The 21,761-nt window shown below is 41.9% G+C and overlaps 1 protein-coding gene across 1 annotated transcript in view; it reads right to left on the bottom strand.

Annotated features, from left to right (window-relative positions):
• COG5 (component of oligomeric golgi complex 5) overlaps window positions 1-21,761 on the bottom strand; it is a 210,020-nt gene that overhangs the window by 17,683 nt on the left and 170,576 nt on the right. Inside the window, exons 15-18 of the mRNA XM_075081357.1 lie at window positions 9,963-10,073; window positions 8,510-8,572; window positions 7,624-7,727; window positions 6,017-6,254 (exon numbers count right to left, since the gene is read on the bottom strand). Coding sequence (XP_074937458.1) covers window positions 6,017-6,254; window positions 7,624-7,727; window positions 8,510-8,572; window positions 9,963-10,073 — 516 coding nt within the window. The remainder of the gene's footprint in view (window positions 1-6,016; window positions 6,255-7,623; window positions 7,728-8,509; window positions 8,573-9,962; window positions 10,074-21,761) is intronic.

Below are 21,761 nucleotides of genomic sequence, written 5' to 3'. Positions count from 1 at the left end.
TGCTAGAACTAGATAGATTTAATGGCAGCAGATGGTTGATTCGTGAAGTAGAAGTTGCCAAAGAAAAAAATTGTTTTTAAGCTTTGCAGCATACTATACCATCTCAAATTGACTCACGAAGAGTGGGAATGAGTGAAAACTAATGTGGTAAAAATGTACATAAACCACAGAAATCTTTTTTTTTTTTTAAATTTACTAGTTTGCTATGTGTTATAACCTAATCCCAATCTCGCCAATAAAAACCATACTTCGTGTAATAACTAAGATTGTTTTCTTCACTTGAATTTTAGCTGTTTCTCTGAGTCCAGTGATGTAGCAAGATGTTACAGCATCTTTCTGCTGTTATATTCATTTCTGCAGGCCCACTGAACGGGGTTTTGTGTCTCCGCTGAGCATCGTGCTGACTGGCACCGCTGGCCTGGGAGCGAGTGCTGGGGAGGAATTGTTTGGCTGGAACAGCTGCTGTTTTTAAGGTGCTGGAATTGGGCATACATCACTTCTTGGTTTTGCTACCTGTCATCACCTGAAGCTGCATCAACTGTTGATTCATGCATCATGTTTATACAGTAGCAGCTTCTACTACGATATACAGCTATAGTTTCCGAAGCGTTTTGGAGAGCTTTTACAGGTCAGGTGATGTTTTTGGCTGTCTGCAAGCCAATATTTGTAACAATGTCTGCAAGGCCTTTCACACAGACGCGTCCTATGGACTTTACATATGAAAGGGTAAATAGTATTTTTTGTTTCTTTTCCAAATTTCTCTCCTAGAATTGCAAATTTGAAAATTCAGATATCCAGATAGGATTCAGTGATAAATCAGGTGTCCAAGCAGTAATTTGCAACCCCAGGGGCTTGATCAGCTAATGTGAGAAAGTCATTAACACAGAACCCAAGAGAAGTAGTAGGAAGTGCAAGTGCCTGCCAGAAAGGAAGGGGCAGCTAGAACAGAAGGAAGCCTAATGACTCTGCGTTGTTTCTTCTGACTTTGTTCAAAACCCATTGCTTTTCCATTATTTACTCATGTTATTTTGCTATGCTTCGCAGAACACAGGCCCACTCCTGCCCAACATATGCTTCTTCTCAATGATTCTTGCTCTCTAAGCCCAAAAAGGCTATATTATCTTTTCTTCTCATATGACCCTGCCATAGCCCATGGCTAGGTAGTCAATTATCTGTTGAACTATTCACTGGCTAGCCATATTGTAAAAAATACACTACATGGCTGGCTTCTCTAATTGGATTATGTTCAGCAACCCAAGGGTGAAGTTAATATGTAGTCTAGATATAGATAATGCATATATATATTGAAGAGCGCTTTGAAAAACCCCATAGTGAAGTTATTGTTTAGTGCCTATTGTGGTATTTTCAAGATCGCTCATTACTAAACAGCTGTTTTTTCAGCTGGAAAATCTTAACATTAAATTTTTAGCAATTACATTTCCTTCTGGCCAAGATGAATTCCAAGATTTTAAATGTTAACTCAAAATGCTTTTTTCTAGCCATTCACCGGCAGAGAATGCTTTAACAAGCAAGGGAGCAAAAGAGCTCTGAAATATTAGAAGAACAGACAGTCAGAAGCTGGCCTTGAAGGGATGTGTAATTTGATTTCTCCCCCGTGCAGCAATTCCAAAACATTTGATGTTTAAGTAAATCCTTCAGCTGTAACACCTCCAAAAATCACACATCAAAAAATAATTTCCTCCTTTCCAGTAAGATAGTTATCATTAAACATTAAGTGCATTTTAGCTTCAGTAGTTTCTGTCCTTATGACTACAACTGTGATTACAGCATCCTGCTTCTCTCGCTTCTCTCACTTCTCTGTAAGAAACTAGAAAGGAAATTTTTAAGGAAAAATTATAAAAAGCATTTTTACACTCATATCCTCATGTTTGATCAAACAAGCAAGTCTGTTTACATTTTTAAAAACTGAAATGCCTAATATTTTTTTTTTTAAGGCCAGGTATTGAATCAGGAAACCAGATTCTGACCATAAGCTAACCAGCAGATAGAAACATTTCTTCTGCACTAGAATTCAGCATTGTGAACTTCTACAGTAAAAAAAAATTATAGGAAAATGCAATAAACCCAAAACATTTTGCAGTAATTTATTGATAAAGACTGGAAGAGTTGGTGGCAGTGTTAATTATCCCCCTTCAAAACTGTCTGAACCCAGGACTGAACAATGCCAAAAAACCCAACTATAAATCACATCTAGATAAGAAATATATGAAGGTTTACATAGAATAGTATTAACTCGAACAGGACCAATAAAAATACTTCACTTGACAAGGCTGAAAACAATCAGTCATGACCCGAAATGGGGTTCTTGGCACAGACAGTGGCTCCTGCCTTATATGTCACTTCCAAACATACACCTGTACTATGAAAAGATGGGAAATCATGTCACGCCTTCATGCCATGAAGCATAAAGATTACTTAGTCTTTGCAATTTTTAGACTAGTTTATTTCAGTGCAGCTGTGATTTGTATTTGCTATTAATAAACAGCTATTTTCCTATATCAGCTTACAAACTTTATGCAGCAGATTACTAATTTCCATGCCAAATGTTACTGTGAATTCCTCATTTCTTCTAAATACATTTCTCGACTGATTGTGCCTATATTTCATTCTTTGCTGCACTGTCCGTCGCTTCCATCGGGTTTTAGGAAAAGCTGAACTACAAGCCACCGATCCCAATGTGTGCCTAAGTGTAAGTGCTGTAACAGCTCTGGCTACCAAGCAAGTTAAAGATCTTCTGGAGAAGAAATGGTACTCCCCAGAAACATACATGCTGAAAAACCATCGTGGCTTGCTGGCTTGCTTGCCTCCAGAAGAATATTTTTTTCAGTCTGACTAGTACTGAATTAAAAAGTGAAATTTGGTATTACATGCATGAATACTGAATTACCGTCACCTTAAAAATACAAAAAACAAATAAAACCAAACTGATCCAGGAATTTATAGGAGTGAACTGAAAAAATAATCTTGTGCAATTGCCTGCATAAAAACTGAGAGCATGAAAAGAGGTAAATTCAGCCTCTAGACTGGAAATATTTCAAACAACGAGAGTCCCAAGGAACAGTACAGGATGTGATCATAACCTTGCAGCAATGCAGACATTTTCTAGGGTTTAAAATGTTTCTGTGTTCCCTGTAAGCACCAATCTTCATGAAATCATATTAATGATATTCAGGCATATTTCAGCCTATCATACCTCTGTTTACAGCTGCCACATTGGCACATACCTAGTCTCACTGCTGAAATATCTGTAATGCAGAAGACAGCAAAATATGATACTGTAAGTGGAAACAGGCTAAGTCAAAGAATTCAACAAAATTACAGCAGTAATCCCTAACAGTATGAGTAGCTGAGCCTTATTCAAGATAATTGGCTGTTGTATACCTCACTGAACCCAGTACTGAATGAAGAGAATGTGAAGCCTCAGTCTTCCCCTTCTGTGTAGACACCTGTTGTTCTGAGCCAGCCTATCAGTAAAATACGTTTCCAGTGCAAAAATGTTCACATCTGACTCCCAGCCAAAGCTAATCTGCCAAGTATAAGGCAGCTGTAACTCTAACTCTGAGTGCCCTGAAAGAAATGTGCACAAGGACATGAGATACCCAAAATGTGATGCAACCCAAGGTTATTTGACTTACCGCATGCATGCTTATAACAGGACCTCCTATTAACCAAAGCTTCTGGACAGATTTCTGCCCAGGTCTTTTGCTTGCAAGTAACCCCAAAACAACAAAAGGGGTTTTAGATCTCAAAAGTCAGTTTTAAGCAAGAACATGTAACCATTTTTAAGTACAGAAAATTCAAAATGACTCTACAAGACAGAGCACAAGTAAAAACAGTTTATAAACAAACCTCCTCCTACACACATGGTGTCTTTCCAAGCAGGTCCTTTGCTTCAGGTTTGGTTTTAGTCCAATAATGCAGTGCCTTTCTGGGACTGAAAAAAACCCTGCACACAGTATTTATGGCCATTTGGAAAAGTTTATCCTTCCCATCAAACCAGAAGCCCAGCTAAATACCTGCTTCCTGCTCTCCTCAGCCCAAAGCAGCAGCAACCTCACCTTCTCTTTGGAGGAATCAAGTCTTTTCCTCAACAAAACCACATGCCACAGGAACATGGAGGCAAAACGAGCCCTATTCAGGATTACAGCCACACTTCAGTAAACGTGCCCAGGACTCCTGACTGGGTCAGAGGAACTACAAACTCCCCAGTGGGGCTACCAGGAGCTGGCATCACGGGCGCGTGCCCAAAACCCACGAGATTTTTGAGAGGGGCAGGCACACCCCAGAAAACATGGATCTAAGTCAGCCTCCACAGACGAAATGTTTTTGTACTTTTCTGTTATCCTGAGCAACAGGATAGAGTGTCCAGGCCGTTCTGGACACTACAGCCCCTATGCAGCCTGGGATGCCCTAAGGAGTTTTGTGCAGAGGTGCTCAAAGGCACAGAGTGAGCATTGAGGTGGCTGTATGGGGCTGGTTGGACACAGAGTTCTTGTCTTAAGCCCATTTTTAAACAAGCCATGTGAAGATGAGAAAAACACAAGACAGCACCCAGATGCAGCAACAGTTGAAGGCAGGAGGCAAGAATTAATTCAAAACTGACTTTTTTTCTTCCACAGTACAAGAGAAGAGAAATCAGAAAATTTGTCTTCGCACAGTTGTCCATTCAGGAGTTATACTCAGCACAGTGGGGAAGAACATGCAAATCCCCCTACACTCAGATGAAAACATACCTTCGATTTTCACTTAAAAGGCAGCCCGTGTCACAATGAGAAAAATAAGTGTTTAAAAAAGACAAATGAGTGATATTATTAGTATTGTTATTAATAGGTGCTTAGATCAGATGCTCTTTACTGTAGAATTAGGTGAAGATATTTCCCAAATTTATGAGACACACTTTAGTACTGCAGCATAAATTACAAAAACTATCTATATTCCTTCCAGAAGAGGAGTCCAGCATCTTTTTTTTTCTTCTCCAATTTGATGCTATTGTTTTCAAAATAGAGAAGGGAACAGAACCTTCTCACTGAAAGCAACTGAAAACTTGCCCTTAACTTCTGTGGTTAAAGGCTGATTTGCAATTTTTGAGCAATGAGGAAAAAAAACTTGACTCAGGAGTATGTAACTCACTGGCAAATGATAAAAAGCAGCCACATCAGGAGTGGAGATGGCAGTGATTCCTCCCTCCCTGCCTTCCTTTCCCGGCTCAGCTACCTACCAGCCAAAAGCAGCACTCAGTATGCAGACAGCTGGTGCTATTCCCCTTTTCCACTTGGATAATAATAATCAGGACCCCCAGGCCAATCTACTGGATGCCTGTATTCTTTGGCAAGTAACACACAGTGTTACTACTGATGAATTAAATTTTAATATAGCAGATAATGCAGACAGGTAGTGGATATTGACGTGGCAATTTGTTTTGTGTTTTAGTCCAGTAAAAGAGCTAGGTGAAGCTGAGAGACAGCTAACTCAATCAGGTCATGAAGAGAATCACACAAGAAAACTGCCCTTCTGTTACCTAAAGGACAGTTCTTCCACAGGATATTGGTATTTCTTCAGCTTGTCTCCTACACAGCAAGGCAGCTGAGTTAGCGATCAACCACTGTGGGCACTGTGATATATAAAGTGATTAAGAAAACGACACACCATTCATTAGACCAGAGAGAAAGAATGAAGTTAATGAATGGTGGCAAATGATGGACGTACTAAGAGGTCAGACAAGCAGGACAAAATGTCAAGGCAGAGCTGAATTTAAATGCAACAGTCACTTGATAGGAAGCTGTCAGCCCTCCCTGCATGTGCCTTACAGTGACGAGGGATCTTCAACTACTTAGTGGATGCGTTTCTCAGGATACAGTATCTCATCAGAGAGGATGTATAGAACTGGAATGTCCCCATCTCTACAACTACCTGTTTATACTTTGATGAGGACAAAAGTATTGATACTTTTCACATTGAAGTGACAGTAAAAAGCAGAAATCAGTATTACAGGTACCTGTGCAAAATCCGCTGCAAGCCGCATCTTGCCACCTTCACCGAGGGGCCTTATTAGACTGGCATTGCGAATGAAAAGTTCAATTGCTCTTTGAGCCATGGCTTCAGTGTTATCAAAGACAAAGTCAAAACACTCAAAATGTCTGAAGTAGTCGCTCATGACTCTCGCTATAAAACCCTGTAGTTCTTTCATGTACAGAGAACAAGGGACATCTGGTTTTCCTGTGCTGGATAATGATCTGAAAAAAAAGGAAAGAAAAAAGAAATGGGGACAGCTAAATTAATCTTTAAAACACAACCAAAAACTATTAGATTCTTTTTAATTTTTTCCCTACCCCACAAAGTCATGGCATGAATTGTAGAGTCCCATTTCTACTCAGAATAAAAAGCATGCAGCTCTCTCTGAAACTGTAGTCAAAAAAAATCTCTCTATCAGCCATTCCCATCCTAACAAGATAAAAGAAATCACCCCGCTCCTACCCAACTTGCAGAGCCTCCACCAGTTTGGAGCCTAAACCTCAAACCCAGCCCCTAAATTTAAACGTCCCAGTTGTTGATTTGAAACTCTAATAACAGATCAGAAAATACAAGCACGTGTCACAGGATTACTAGTTGAGCCTATCCCAAACCTGTTCTCTGCATAGAATTAGTTTCCTAGATTCCTACAAACCCAGGTTATAAAGTCAATCTAGAGTCTAATCACAGAAGCAGCACAGAAGCTACAGGACACAGAAATCAATCACCTTTCTTTCTTTGAATCAAAGTCAGGCAAAAGAGCTCTCCCAAACTCAAACCTGAGCATACAGGCTATCTAACAAAAATCAGCCTTTGGCTGGGATCAGTTTATCCACCTAGAGAGGTATTTTGCCAGTGGTGGGAAAAGAAAGATGGAGAGGGTAAAATATTGTTTAAAAAAAAAGTCAAAAGGAAACCTAAAATGCCTCTGAAAACATACTATTTTCCTTGAATTTCCGGGACAGAAAACAGGACATCTGATGATGATATAAGCAATGTCAGAACAGAGATAACAACCAAAATAATGCTCAGGAAGCAAGCCTCAATTATAGATGGACTCAAGATCTCTGCAGATAAAGAATATTTGAAATTTTCATTAAAATGGTATAGGAAAATAGCATAATCCACTAAAGCTAGGCTTTCAGTAAAAAAGATTTATTGAACCATTTCATATTCAATAATACTTTAGAAAAATTTCTGTCATTTTGAATCAGAGGTTATGTGCTTTATTTTGAGAAACAAGAACATTGACAGTTCTGAAGACTGTCCACAAAAAATAAGTTTTGAAAGCAAAGGGGCTTTTTTAAGCCCCAAAATAGCCTCTGCTTGGCTTTATTTTTCTATTTAAAATGAATTTTACTCAACAGATATGCAAAAAAAAAAAAGAAGGGAAAAAGAGAGATGCTACTTGATTAATTTGTTTCAATAGATAGGTATAATTCTGCTTTGTGTGTTCATTGACCATAAAGCATTGCCTTCCCCTCAACAAACAAGCACTTCTGTTCCAAGGACACGGTGGCAATAACAATCTATTACGCATACACAGGATGTCTTACTAAAGCAATGGTAAAATTTAAAAATATTTCTAGTTACCCAGAAAAATCTTCCTGGTGCATAGTGATGATAATAGCTTCTACTGAATCTCCTACAGAGTTCAGTAACGGTTGAACAGCACTACCCATTAGATCATGGACTGCCTAAAATAGAATAAGAAAAAGGCAGAAGTAAGGGAACAGAAACTAGAAGCATTTGCATCTTGACACCTCAAAAATACCTTGACAAACAGTTAATTTCAACAGTGACTTTTATTTTTCTGCATTAGAAACTGCTAAACAGAAAGACAAAGGCCTAAGATAACATGTATTTAATTTATTTTGCCAGTAGAGTACAGAAATAAGTCTGTTTACTACTTCTATGTAAAGCCTTCCTTCAAAAAGGTGCACAATAATCTGGCACTGCTGGTTTGTAAGCATAGATGTTTTGGTCCACACACTTCGTTCAGCTGTTCATTCCCCTCTGCACAAAACCCCTCCCAGATTAGTGCGCAGCAGGACGGATGTGGATAGCTGTCACCCACAGAAAGCTGCACGGCCATCCACATCGCCCTCCAGAAAAGCACCAGGTAGCATAAAAATCCTGATTTTATGTGTGTGACGGGGGGTAAGGGTGCACTGAAGGATCCAGTTATTGCTGTGTGTATGCTGCAGAGAAAGACATGTATTTTCACAGTCAGATGACATCTGGGTTCCAACCATTATGAGAATATTCTTGAATATAAATGCTACTCAAGAAGTGATTTGGCGCATGCAACATATATGTAGCTGGAGATACAACAAAATATAAATTTCAGACTATTTGTTTAACTTTGACTAACATATACTGACACAAAATACTACCTGGGAAAATAAGTGCCCATTTTAAGTGTGACAAACAAAGCAAAGCTCAGCCCCATCCCTGCAGCATACGGACATTCAGTTACCTTTAAGGCAGTTGTGACTGTTTGCTCAGCAGCTGCTGGAAATGAGCTCTGATTAGTAATGACCTGAAAATTTTAAAGTAATTGTTACTAGTCAACATTCAACAAATTATTAGAATCCATAGTATTTAATTTCATTAAAAAACATACTGAGTTATCCTTAGTAATGAGTGGTTCACATAGGTATAGATAACTACCAGATGTGGTTTATGTAGACAGAATTTTCAACGCACCAGTATCAGTCCTTTGCTCTAAAATTTCCTATGGAGTCTGCTTCTGCCTTGGCAAAGAAATGATTCAATTGACGTCAACTGAAATTTAGCTGAAGGGTTAATAGAATCAGAATAAAAGTAAGTGCTGTATTCTCCCACTGCTAAGTATAGAATTTATGGAGAACTATCCAAGCAGCTTTATGGCAAACATTTGAAAGAACGTTTGTTCTTTCTCAGTATTACAACTATTGTAATACTAAATGTTAAATAGCTGTTTGTGTATAGCTACAACGATATTAGAATTAAAAGTCAAGGAATGATCTGAAGGAATATTCTACCAATTTCCTTACGGTTATGAACATTCTATACAATAGTATTTTTAAGCCAGATAAGTACTGAACTTAAAGACTGAATCATATCAGATCTCCCTCCAACACTAAGGCACATGAGGTTCATTACTAAATACACCAGAGGAAGCAGACTTAAAAGTTGATCTACCATCTGTTTCTAAAATCCAAGCAAATTTTATAGGCTTTTTAGCATTTTTTAACATCCTTTAAACACATCCACAGTCAGGAGTACTCATGATCTTTTTTCTAATCAGGCTAGGATTTAAACACGATTAACTACAACTACCACTGTATCTGTTTGTTTTAAATTACACAGGCTGTGTAACCATTGGCATCACTAAGCCAGTAAATTGGAATTATTCATAACTGTGCTTAGTCCTGAAAACATTTCCAGGCCAGAATGTGGTCACAGCAACAATGCATGGAGATATAATGTGAGGTGCTGCTATTCTTGATTTCACCCTTTCCTTCCCCTTTACGGTTTGGCCACAATGGTGGGAATGCAGTGAGGGTGTTTGGAGAAAGATAAGCTTGGGCTGGGACAGATGCAGACAAGGGCTATCAGGCTGACCGGCACAAAGAGAGAGCTTACTTGATAAGGAAAAACAGAAATAGTTCAATTGTTCAGGCTCACAAAATAATGCATGTGACATGTTTATTCTCTATAAATGCACCTTGCATTCCTCTTCTAATACTGACAATTTGCCACATAGCGGTGCTTAGAAGGGACAACCAAGTCTCAAAGAGTTGTACAAATGCATAGCAAGGTGCAGCTCTTAACCCAAAATTGGGCTCTATTGGTCAGAGTTCTCATCAACTAATGGGAGAATGTGCATACGATAGAGCAAAGAAGTTAACATTATAGCAAGAAAAGAAATACCAAAGGAAGCCTACCTTCAGAACCGACTGGTGCAGTTTGTATAGCGAATTAACTACAGCCACGTTCCTCCTCTGTCCCTCCGTAAGCGGTCCAATCACCTGGCTGGCATCTCCTTGAGTAGACAGCTGCAGTGATTGCAGAAATTGTTAAAACAGTACCAATGCTTTAAACAGTGCATCACCATAAAATTATAGTTAACTACACTTAGGCCACGGCAGAAAGCCACAGGTCTTCAATACCAATGTTCTTCCATTTAACTCTTGTCTTGATTCATCTTATGAATGCCATCTCCAGATTATACAAACTGAACAACAGGAACAGGAACCATGAAAGACTGCTGTATCAGCTCCCAAACCACAGCACTGAGACCCAGATCTCTTGGAGATACCTAGTCCCAGCATAACTTCAACTTTGTAATCTAAGAGTCCGGTGAAGTCACCTACCCCAGGATGCAGTATAAACTAGCCACAGCAGAAGAGAAAACGGTATGCTTTTCTGTACATCCTCAGTCCTTACTTCTGACAACCATTCAAGCCTTTCCTTAAAAGCTCTGTTTCTGGTGGCTTACAGCTTGGCACGTAATTAATGGCTTGTAAATGAACAGGGAAATAGAACTGAAAGGATCAAACTTGCTAGTCCTGTCATTAAAAAGAGTTATATCCATTAATCTTTCAGCAAAAATAAAAAAAATTATTTCTTAATATTTAAGCTCCACAAAGCATGCATTTTTTATCATTACCACAGAAATCAAAGTTCCAGGGTGATACATAAATAGCAGTTAACTACAGAACAGTCCTCTAAGGATACCACAGCATATGTTTATTATTTAAAATAAAATAAATTGCAATTGGGAAACAAACGGAAGTTTTCTTGTGCACTGAAAGCTGCAGAAATACAAAGAATTGACAAAAGGCTATGTAAATTCTAGAAGAAGTACGTCTAAATATTACAGCAGGAATAGCTATTAATAGAAGGTTTTACTGAGATATAATTATCTGACTAGTTATCTGTATGTCAGGATACAAAATTATCCTCCAGGAAACTCCTGAAGATGCCTAGCTCCAAAAGCCTCTCAGTAAAAATATACTCAACCCATTGAACAAGTCATCACGAGACTTTATGAAACATGACTTTAAACACAGTCATAGGTCCTAAACTGAAACTGAATATATAGTAACATTGCTTAAGAACAAAAGGAACAAACATAACATGAAAATTTTTAAGTTATGTGAAACAGTGAATCTTTATAAATGAAACACTATTCCTGTACTTCCCATACCTTCCACTCAGCATAAACACAGACAGCATGAAAGCAAAGCTACCTAGTATTTGCCAGCATTGCTAATAATGAAGTTTTAGACAAGTTTTTGCAAGCACACAGGAACTCAAACTTATTCACAGCACTGTGACAATATCAGTTCATTTCCCTTTCTTCAAATTTAGGGATTATTTCAGGATAAACAGGCTTCTGAGGCCTTTAGAGAGGGAAAAGTCTTTTCCAACATATCTTCAATTATTTGACATTAGGATGCATCTTGCTGACAAATATATCACCTCAGCACCTTCCTGCCTTCCTGATGAGAACAGCCATGTGAGCTACGTAGGTCTCTGTTTCCTTCCTGATATTTCTATTTGACAGACTTGACTGGTTTCAAGAATTCTGCTTCTCCTGTCAACAGCTTCACAGATGAATAACAAAACAGCTGTGCACAGAAACACCCTGCCCACCCAGCTGACCACCCTCCCAGACACCAAAAAACTTTTTTCACAGCTTTTTTAAGCACTGTACAGACTTTATTTGGGGTTTTTTGCACATTTACAACTATTAAACATAAAAGACGCTACTAAGACAGTAAAATTTTACATCCTAGTCACTTAAATTTCAGTTCCTCAGAATCTATTGTAAAGGCTTCACAGTTTCTTCTTCTTAGACATTATGAAGTTACTAGACTGTGTCTCTTCTGCTGGTGAAAAAGCTTAACTGATAAGTAAAACCAGTAACAGGTACAAACATAACCCTTCTGCAACAACAAGCAACTCTTGCAGTCAGAAATAGTTCATGACAGTTTCACAGGCAAAGTCTAAAAATGCTTTAAAAGCAACCAATCTTTCTAAAATTGTTTGCCATATTAAATTCCCTTAAATTAATCAATTTGAATTTTGACAGCTAGATGTGTTGATCTGTTGTGTATCTTAAAATAAAATCACTGGTCAAAACCAAAAAGGCTTGGAAAACTTGACTCTTCTAACTAGCGGTAGGAACTAGGCAGCCCAGGGCTCCCTAGATCAGCTTCTCCTGAAGGTGTGCCATGGGAACACCTGGCACCTACATGGGTAGCTGTGTCCTACCATCTACAGCATAAGTCTCTGGTGGTCATTCCCATCTCTTGCTGTCACCACAATAATTTCTATGACCTTGCCTTGAGGCAAGAAGGTTCTGCACTGACTCTATCCCACATGGTTCATGTACATACACTTTGTCACTGACACATATCTGGATTTCAGATAGTTTATAATCATTCAAATATTCCAGTGACTCAGACTGGATTCTTGACACCTCTAATATCCATTGTACAATCATCCATCCAGGTAGGAAAATGCCATCATTGTGTCTCCCCTGTTCCAACAAACCATTTACTTTAGGCACAAATCATCCCTCAATTTATTTTCCATCATACCAGGTTTTATCAATGATTCACATCATCGCTCTCATTTATATAGCAAGTACTTCTGAAGTTCTGTGCTGGACACAGCTTACGCATTTAAGCCCAGTGGTAATGTAACTCTTCCTCTATTATCTGCCCACTGGGGACTGCACTGTGTAAATAGATTAAGTCAAAAGAGTGTGAAGTCTAGCCACATCCACTCAGCTGAAAGACACAGTCCAAGGGCCTTCTTTTTGATGAGGGCACCGGAGACAAAATCCGATGCCTTTTTAATCAGTTTGATTTATCCAGAAGTGCAGAAGGCCAGGAGGATGAATTTGTGAATTTATGCTAAGCAGAAACAGGGAGGACAGAAGGGCTGACTTCATCCCAAATCAGAACCTATTTTGGGAAAGAAACAACCGAAAGACAAAGCGTAGCTGAAGGACCAGATCCCATCTCCAGGGAACCGTCAGTCACCCTGGGAGTCAGTCTGGCTTGAGCCTGCTAGCTGAAAAGAAAACAGAGGAAAAGAAACCATGTTGAAGCCAGACCTGAATGAACAGTAATAACAAGGACAGTAACTGTTCCACTTTTCTGTATCTAAGTATAGCTATTGATTTCTTATGCTCTTCACTTTAGTTGGGTAAACTTTCTGCTTTTACCTCAAAGCCTGTCTACTATTTACAGCAATTTCATGGGCACTAGCAAAGCACAAGCACCCCATTCCCCAGCAAGCAGCAACTCTACAATGAGTAACACATCAGTATGAGCTCCCTTTGCCAACTTGAGCTACCAGCACACCGGCAACAGGAGATGTTAGTGAGGAAGAGAGGAGTGAGGCAAAGAAGTCTCCCACCAGCCAGGTGGGAGCCAGTATTAGCCAGGATTTTTGTATCAAATATCCAGGAACTAGGACAAGGGCTGTGTCTTGTGGCACCCTCAAGAATTGTGCTGGTTTTGGCTGAGAAGGGGTTAATTCTCCTCACTGTGGGGGTCGGCTACCTTTCCAGCTTCCCGCGCTCTGCCGCGTGGCGGGGGGGGGCTGGGAGGGGCAGGGCCATGGTGGGGACGGCTGACCCCGACTGGCCAATGGCAGGTTCATTCCATACCATGTGACACCATGACCAATACATTGAGGGCAGGCAGTGGCAGCGGGGGGGCGGCGCGGCGTCGGGTCGGCGGGCGGCGAGCGCGGTTTGTTTCGGCGGTTCGTTCCCCCTCTCCCCTCCCTTCCCCCTCTCCCGGGGCTTTGCGCCTCTTGTTGTTCTCCTTTACATTGCATTTCTACTGTTGTTTCTTTTAATTTTAATTATTAAACTGTTCTTATCCCAACCCACGAGCGTTACCCTTCTGATTCTCTCCCCCATCTACCGGTGGGGAGTGAGCGAGCGACTGTGTGGGGCTGAGCTGCCGCTAAACCACAAGAGTCATTTTGGCGCCCAACGTGGGGCTCAAGGGTTGGAGATAACAACAGCTGCTGGTCACAGCACCATGTTGTCCTTTTTGCAGTTGGTGTTAAAAATCGGTGTTGGTTTGTTGAGTCTGCTGTGTTCTGCTGTGATTAGTAATGTTTTGCCTACAAGATTTGTTATCCAAACACTCGTTTTCAGCTTTATCTGGTATTTGGGGTTTTTGCTGAAACCGTTACTGTACTTCGGATACCACCTTGTTGAGGCAATTAGCAATTATACCTCCTCCTCTGAGAGATTTTATATGGAGGAAATACAGAATGGTATCTTTGCAACTTTGTTCTATGATGTCTGTGCCTTTGTTACAACAACGTTTTTGTATCTTGAACATCCTTGGGTGGTTAAGGTGCACTTATTGTTAGTTTTTGGGCATGTTGTTTTGGTTTTGACTAAGCAACTTAAGAATATCACCCAGAAATCTGCCCCGAGGCTTGATAGTTACGAGTGGCAGGGCATGTGGGATAGCATGGGCAAATACGTAGGGCAGTGGGCACCGCCAGTGTTTTGGAGTTTCACCCCCGAACAAGTGCAGAATCCTAAAAAACTAGTAGAATATTTGGAGAAAGTATGTTGTTACGCTGGGAACTCCAGAGAGACACAGATAACTGCAACATGCTGGGGTCTGGCCCATGCATACCGAGCCCTGCTCAACAGTATTCAGTGCCCCCAGGGGGAAGAGAATGTCTCTGGATTGAAATGCAAAGTGACTGGCAGTGTAGACAATCCAGCCCTGACGACAGGCACTGCAGCCACTCAAACCCCCACAACAATTACCGGAGCTAGCTCAGAAAATAAACCCGTACCAGTATCAGTTGCCCCCATACACAAGACGAAATACTGCAAGCGGACATCAACTCGTTTAGAACGGGATGATGAAGAACCAGGGCCATCGCGGGGAGAGGAGGGAGAAGTAATAAATGAAATAGAGACCACCCGATCCCTGTCCTTAAGCGAGTTGTGAGATACGCGAAAAGATTCTAGCCGTCGTTCAGGTGAGCACATTGTCACCTGGCTGCTCCGATGCTGGGATAATGGGGCCAGTAGCCTGGAACTAGAGGGAAAAGAAGCCAAACAATTGGGATCCCTTTCTGGGGAAGGGGGCGTTGACAAAGCAATTGGAAAAGGGACACAAGCCCTCAGCCTCTGGAGGCGACTCCTGTCTGGAGTGAAGGAAAGGTATCCCTTTAAAGAAGATGTTACATATTTTCCAGGAAAATGGACAACTATGGAAAAAGGCATCCAGTATCTCAGGGAATTAGCTGTGTTTGAGGTGATTTATGGTGACCTGGACGATCAACGGTCATCCAAAGATCCAGATGAAGCCCAGTGCACACGACCCATGTGGCGGAAGTTTGTACGGAGCGCACCATCTTCGCATGCAAACTCATTGGCAGTGATGTCCTGGAAAGATGACGAGACACCAACGGTGGCAGAGGTGATAGATAGGCTCCGGGATTACGACACAAATATCTCTTCCTCGCTTGTCTCTGCTGTGGAGAAGCTATCCCAAGAGGTCCAGCAACTCAAAGAAGATCTGTCCTACTCCCCACCTCGACAGAGCAGTGTCTCAGCTGTTAGGAATAAGCGTCCTTTGGCTCAAAGAAGGGGATACACACCACGGGCCACCCTATGGTTCTACCTGCGTGACCACGGAGAGGACATGATGAGGTGGGATGGCAAGCCTACTTCAACCCTACAGGCACGAGTACATGAACTGCAAGGAAGAACAGTCACTCAGGGAGGCTCTTCCAGGAAAGCTGCTGCTCCAGTTTCCAGCGAGCAAGTCCCCAGACAGAGGAGTAGAAGCGCAGATTTTATTTCTAAGTGTAATAGAGGGACTCCTGATTCACATTTACAGGAAGTGAGTTGTGACTGCCATGACCAGGACTAGAGGGGCCCTGCCTCCAGCCGGGTGGAGGAAAGGGATAACCGGGCTTACTGGACTGTGTGGATCCGATGGCCTGGCATGTCCGACCCACAGGAGTATAAAGCTTTAGTGGACACCGGCGCACAGTGCACCTTAATGCCATCAAACTATATAGGGGCAGAATCCATCAGCATTGCTGGATTGACAGGGGGATCCCAAGAGCTAACTGTATTGGAGGCCGAAGTGAGCCTAACTGGCAATGAGTGGCAGAAGCACCCCATTGTGACTGGCCCAGAGGCTCCGTGCATCCTTGGCATAGACTACCTCAGGAGAGGGTATTTCAAGGACCCAAAAGGTTACAAGTGGGCTTTTGGTGTAGCTGCCTTGGAGATGGAGGAAACTGAACAGCTGTCTACCTTGCCCGGTCTCTCAAAGGACCCTTCTGTGGTGGGGTTGCTGAAGGTCAAAGAACAACAGGTGCCAATCGCCACCACAACAGTGCACCGGCAGCAATATCGCACCAACAGAGACTCTCTGATCCCCATCCATGAGCTCATTCGCTGACTGGAGAGCCAAAGAGTCATCAGTAAGACCCACTCACCCTTTAACAGTCCCATATGGCCAGTCCGGAAGTCTAATGGAGAGTGGAGACTAACAGTAGACTATCGTGGCCTGAATGAAGTCACTCCACCGTTGAGTGCTGCTGTGCCAGACATGCTAGAACTTCCAATACGAACTGGAGTCAAAGGGGGCCAAGTGGTATGCCACAATTGATATTGCTAATGCATTCTTCTCAATCCCTCTGGCAGCAGAGTGCAGGCCACAGTTTGCTTTCACATGGAGGGGTGTCCAGTACACCTGGAATCGACTGCCCCAGGGGTGGAAACACAGTCCTACCATTTGCCGTGGACTGATTCAGACTGTACTGGAACAGGGAGAAGCTCCAGAACACCTTCAATACATTGATGACATCATTGTGTGGGGCAACACAGCGGAAGAAGTTTTTGAGAAAGGTGAGAAAATAGTCCAAATCCTTCTGAAGGCTGGTTTTGCCATAAAACAAAGTAAGGTGAAGGGACCTGCATGAGAAATCCAGTTCTTAGGAATCAAATGGCAAGATGGTCGTCGTCAGATTCCAATGGATGTGATCAACAAAATAGCAGCCATGTCTTCACCAACTAGCAAAAAGGAAACACAAGCTTTCTCGGGCGTTGTGGGTTTTTGGAGAATGCATATTCCAAATTACAGTCTGATCATGAGCCCTCTCTATCAAGTGACCCGGAAAAAGAATGATTTCAAATGGGGCCCTGAGCAACGACAAGCCTTTGAACAGATTAAATGAGAAATAGTCCATGCAGTAGCTCTTGGGCCAGTCTGGGCAGGACAAGATGTAAAAAATGTGCTCTACACTGCAGCCGGGGAGAATGGCCCTACCTGGAGCCTCTGGCAGAAAGCACCAGGGGAGACCCGGGATCGACCCCGAGGGTTTTGGAGTTGGGGATACAGAGGGTCTGAAGCCCGCTATACTCCAACTGAAAAAGAGATATTGGCAGCATATGAAGGGGTTCGAGCTGCTTCAGAAGTGGTTGGTACTGAAGCACAGTTGCTCCTGGCACCCCGACTGCCAGTGCTGGGCTGGATGTTCAAAGGAAACATCCCCTCTACACACCATGCAACTGATGCTACGTGGAGTAAATGGGTTGCACTGATCACCCAGCGGGCTCGAGTAGGAAACCCCAGTCACCCAGGAATCTTGGAAGTGATTGTGGACTGGCCAGAAGGCAAAGATTTTGGATTATCACCAGAGGAGGAGGTGACATGTGCTGAAGAAGCCCCACTGTATAACAAACTGCCAGAAGATGAGAAGCAATATGCCCTGTTCACCGATGGGTCCTGTCGCCTTGTGGGAAAGCACCGGAGATCGAAGGCTGCTGTATGGAGTCCTACATGACAAGTAGCAGAAACTGCTGAAGGAGAAGGTGAATCGAGCCAGTTTGCAGAGGTAAAGGCCATCCAGCTGGCCTTAGACATCGCTGAACGGGAAAAGTGGCCAGTGCTCTATCTCTATACTGACTCCTGGATGGTGGCAAATGCCTTGTGGGGCTGGCTGCAGCAATGGAAGCAAAGCAACTGGCAGCGCAGAGGCAAACCCATCTGGGCCGCCGCATTGTGGCAAGATATTGCTGCCCGGGTAGAGAAACTGGTTGTAAAGGTACGGCATGTGGATGCTCACGTCCCCAAGAGTCGGGCCACTGAAGAACATCGAAACAACCAGCAGGTAGATCAGGCTGCCAAGATTGAAGTGGCTGAGGTGGATCTGGACTGGCAGCATAAGGGTGAACTATTTCTAGCTCGGTGGGCCCATGACACCTCAGGCCATCAAGGGAGAGATGCAACATACAGGTGGGCTCGTGATCGAGGGGTGGACTTGACCATGGATATTATTGCACAGGTTATCCACGAATGTGACACATGCGCTGCAATCAAGCAAGCGAAGCGGGTAAAGCCTCTGTGGTATGGGGGACGATGGCTGAAATATAAATATGGGGAGGCCTGGCAAATTGACTATATCACGCTCCCACAGACCCGCCAAGGCAAGCGCCATGTGCTTACAATGGTAGAAACAACGGCTGGCTGGCTGGAAACATATCCTGTCCCCCGCGCCACTGCCCGGAACACTATCCTGGGTCTTGAAAAACAAGTCCTGTGGCGACATGGCACCCCAGAGAGAATTGAGTCAGACAACGGGACTCATTTCCGAAATAGCCTCATAGACACCTGGGCCAAAGAGCACGGCATTGAGTGGGTGTATCACATCCCCTATCACACACCAGCCTCTGGGAAAATTGAATGGTACAATGGACTGTTAAAAACTACACTGAGAGCAATGGGGGGTGGAACATTCAAGCACTGGGATACACATTTAGCAAAAGCCACGTGGTTAGTCAACACGAGGGGATCTGCCAACCGAGCTGGCCCTGCCCAGTCAGAAATCCGACATACTGTGGAAGGGGATAGAGTCCCTGTAGTGCACACAAAAAGTATGCTGGGCAAAACAGTCTGGGTTCTTCCTGCCTCCGGCAAAGGCAAACCCATTCGTGGGATTGCTTTTGCTCGAGGACCTGGGTGCACTTGGTGGGCGATGCGGGAGGATGGAGAAATCCGATGTGTGCCTCAAGGGGATTTGATTTTGGGTGAAAACAGTCAATGAACTGGATGGCACAATGTGAACTGCTATATAATACTGTGTGTCACCTCTGTGTTGTATCAATGATATCAGAGTACGATCCTCCCAACCCATGGAAGATCAACTATGAAACAAGCCGTGCAGCAGTGATGGAATGATGACTGACTCGGTATACAGCAACCCAACGCCACACACCATCTCTCCCACCCGGAAAGACCGATACAACAGATGGAGCCCAGAGTCATGGACTGGGTGAACTCAATGGACATTTTAATGGACATTTTACAGGGAAGGTCCATGAACTAAGGGAATGATGTCTGTGTATTATGTTAAAGGATGGGAAGGGGAGGGGTGGTGGTTGGTACGGTTGTATTGTATCATATGGGACCTGGGCATTTTTGTATCAAGCATCCAGGAACTAGGACAAGGGCTGTGTCTTTTGGCACCCTCAAGAATGTGAACGTAAGCTTCTGTCCCACACAGCATTTCAAGAAAACTCAAAGGGCAGCTGTTAAACTGAGAAACACTGGAGGTACTGCATTTCTGACACACATATGAGAACATTCTCTAAGGTAGGAGGTTGAAATTTGCAGGTTCAATCCAGTAGCCAACTAGCTGGAGGAAGCTTCTTAGACTTTTTTTTTTTAAAAATCTAATTCAACAGAATCTGAGGACTTAGTAGTAGATAGGGTAGTTTATTGAACAAAAAAGGACACTTGTAGAAGCTGATACACAAAAAATGTGTCACGAAGAAGAACAAACTGACTGAAGGCCATCTGACTTGCTTGAGAAACTGTAAGCCATGACCAGCACTGTGCTCTCACCAAATTCAGAAGTCCTTCTGGAAAATAGTTTCTTTTAGTTTGTATCCTTTGGTACACCAACGTGGTTACACTGCTTCACCTGCAGAGATTGCAGGTGCCTTGTATTGGGTTATTAAGTTACTGCCCAGTGCAGAAAATTTCAGGAATTATTCACTTGACCACATGCAGGAAACCACAAAGTAGAGAAATAAGCACTTCTATTGAGTAATTCATCTAGCCTATTTTAGAGACCCTGCTTTAGGGAGAAAGTAAATGTGCCCTGTATGCACCTCTACTAACTCTAAAGAGAATCCTAAGAAGTAGCACAGATACATAGAGATAGCTATACTGCCTGAAGTCATGTCCGATGAATTCTCACCCTATAAATGTATTTGTACCCCTTTGCATAGACCCACTTTGGAAATATGTCTTGGAAATAACTAGATTAAGTCTTCTGGATTTTACACTTTTCTATGTTTAATACCTAAGAACAGACGTGTAATTTGACAGCGTGGATTTGATCTCACATGTTGCGACATGTGCTATGATAAGATTGCTTTGGGTTTAAATTCTTGTTTTCACCATGAAGCAATGAACGTAGAATTTAGATTAGGACGTGAATCAAATCATCAGTTCTCCCTCAGATTATAAAAAAAATGCTAAGGGAGTTTATCTTTTTCTTGTAGAAAAGCTCAGATTATTGATATATCTTTTCCTGTACTTTGTTCAGTGTTTCAAAGTGACTAACTTTCTCTCTTTCAACAGGTGGCAGCTTAGAAGAGACACTGATTTGTGAGCTGGTTTGCTACCATTCCCTTCACAGACTAAACATTTTGTGAAAAAGCTCAGCTTCACACTAAGTAACTAAGATCTTGTGTGCATCCTTACTGACAGTTTTGAAAAACTCCATTTATTTGATTTCTCTACTCTAAAACAGCCTCAGCAAACCCACTCTCTAAAGAGCAAAAAACAGCATCATAATTTAAGAGGAGTATGGAGAAGATCTTAAATCAAAATAAGAATAAAGTAGTGCCTCTCAACAAAGCATTTGATCTAACTCTAGGTTCACGAGACTAATGTGTTTTGATAGCACAAGTTGAACTCCAATTGTCAAGCTGACATCTTCAAGAATAAATACATTCCTAATAGAGGTAGCTGATGTGGCCATACCTCTGGCAGAAAGCAATCAATCCATCTGGTACTTGGCCTCCTGCCTGATCATAACAACTTAATATAAAGCACAGAATCTATTTACAGAGCTTCTGAGTCAATGGAGCTTGGCCTTGGGATTTCTCCCATAAGCTACAAATCATTGGGATGATATACTATTAGGTTTAATGTTTTCCATATGGCAGAAGGAGCCTTTTACAATCTCTTTCCACCTAAAAAACAGAAATTTACTAGAATCAGTTTCCCACTTTTTGTAAAAATATGACACCATTTAGCAGAAAAATACATAACAATGTGAATTCCACTAGCTATGCCACCTAATATATTAGCTACTTAGAGGACAATTTGCAAAAAGAGGAGACATAATTTAGAGGTTTTAAGTGCATAATTTGAATGAATGTGTCAGGGAAAATAAGGTCCTTGACTGATGAGGATAAATTAAAATGAATATTCTGCTTTAAAAGAGAATCAAATAAATTTAAGAATAAATAATAAATAAGAATTTATGTTCTTGGAATGACTTCTAATTTTTCAAAGAAGAAGAAATATTTCAAGACATGAAAAAGGAATAAGCTGTGAATTCAGGCAATAACTTAAAATGTACATAAAAACATTTATATTGCACCCTCAGGACATTCTTGTAGCTTCCAGAATTTTTTTTTTTTAGCT

This window comes from Phalacrocorax aristotelis, chromosome 1 (assembly GCF_949628215.1).
Source record: "Phalacrocorax aristotelis chromosome 1, bGulAri2.1, whole genome shotgun sequence".
Lineage (NCBI taxonomy): Eukaryota > Metazoa > Chordata > Aves > Suliformes > Phalacrocoracidae > Phalacrocorax > Phalacrocorax aristotelis.
The sequence above is the reverse complement of the archived record's forward strand: the minus strand, read 5'-3'. Positions and strand labels throughout refer to the sequence as shown.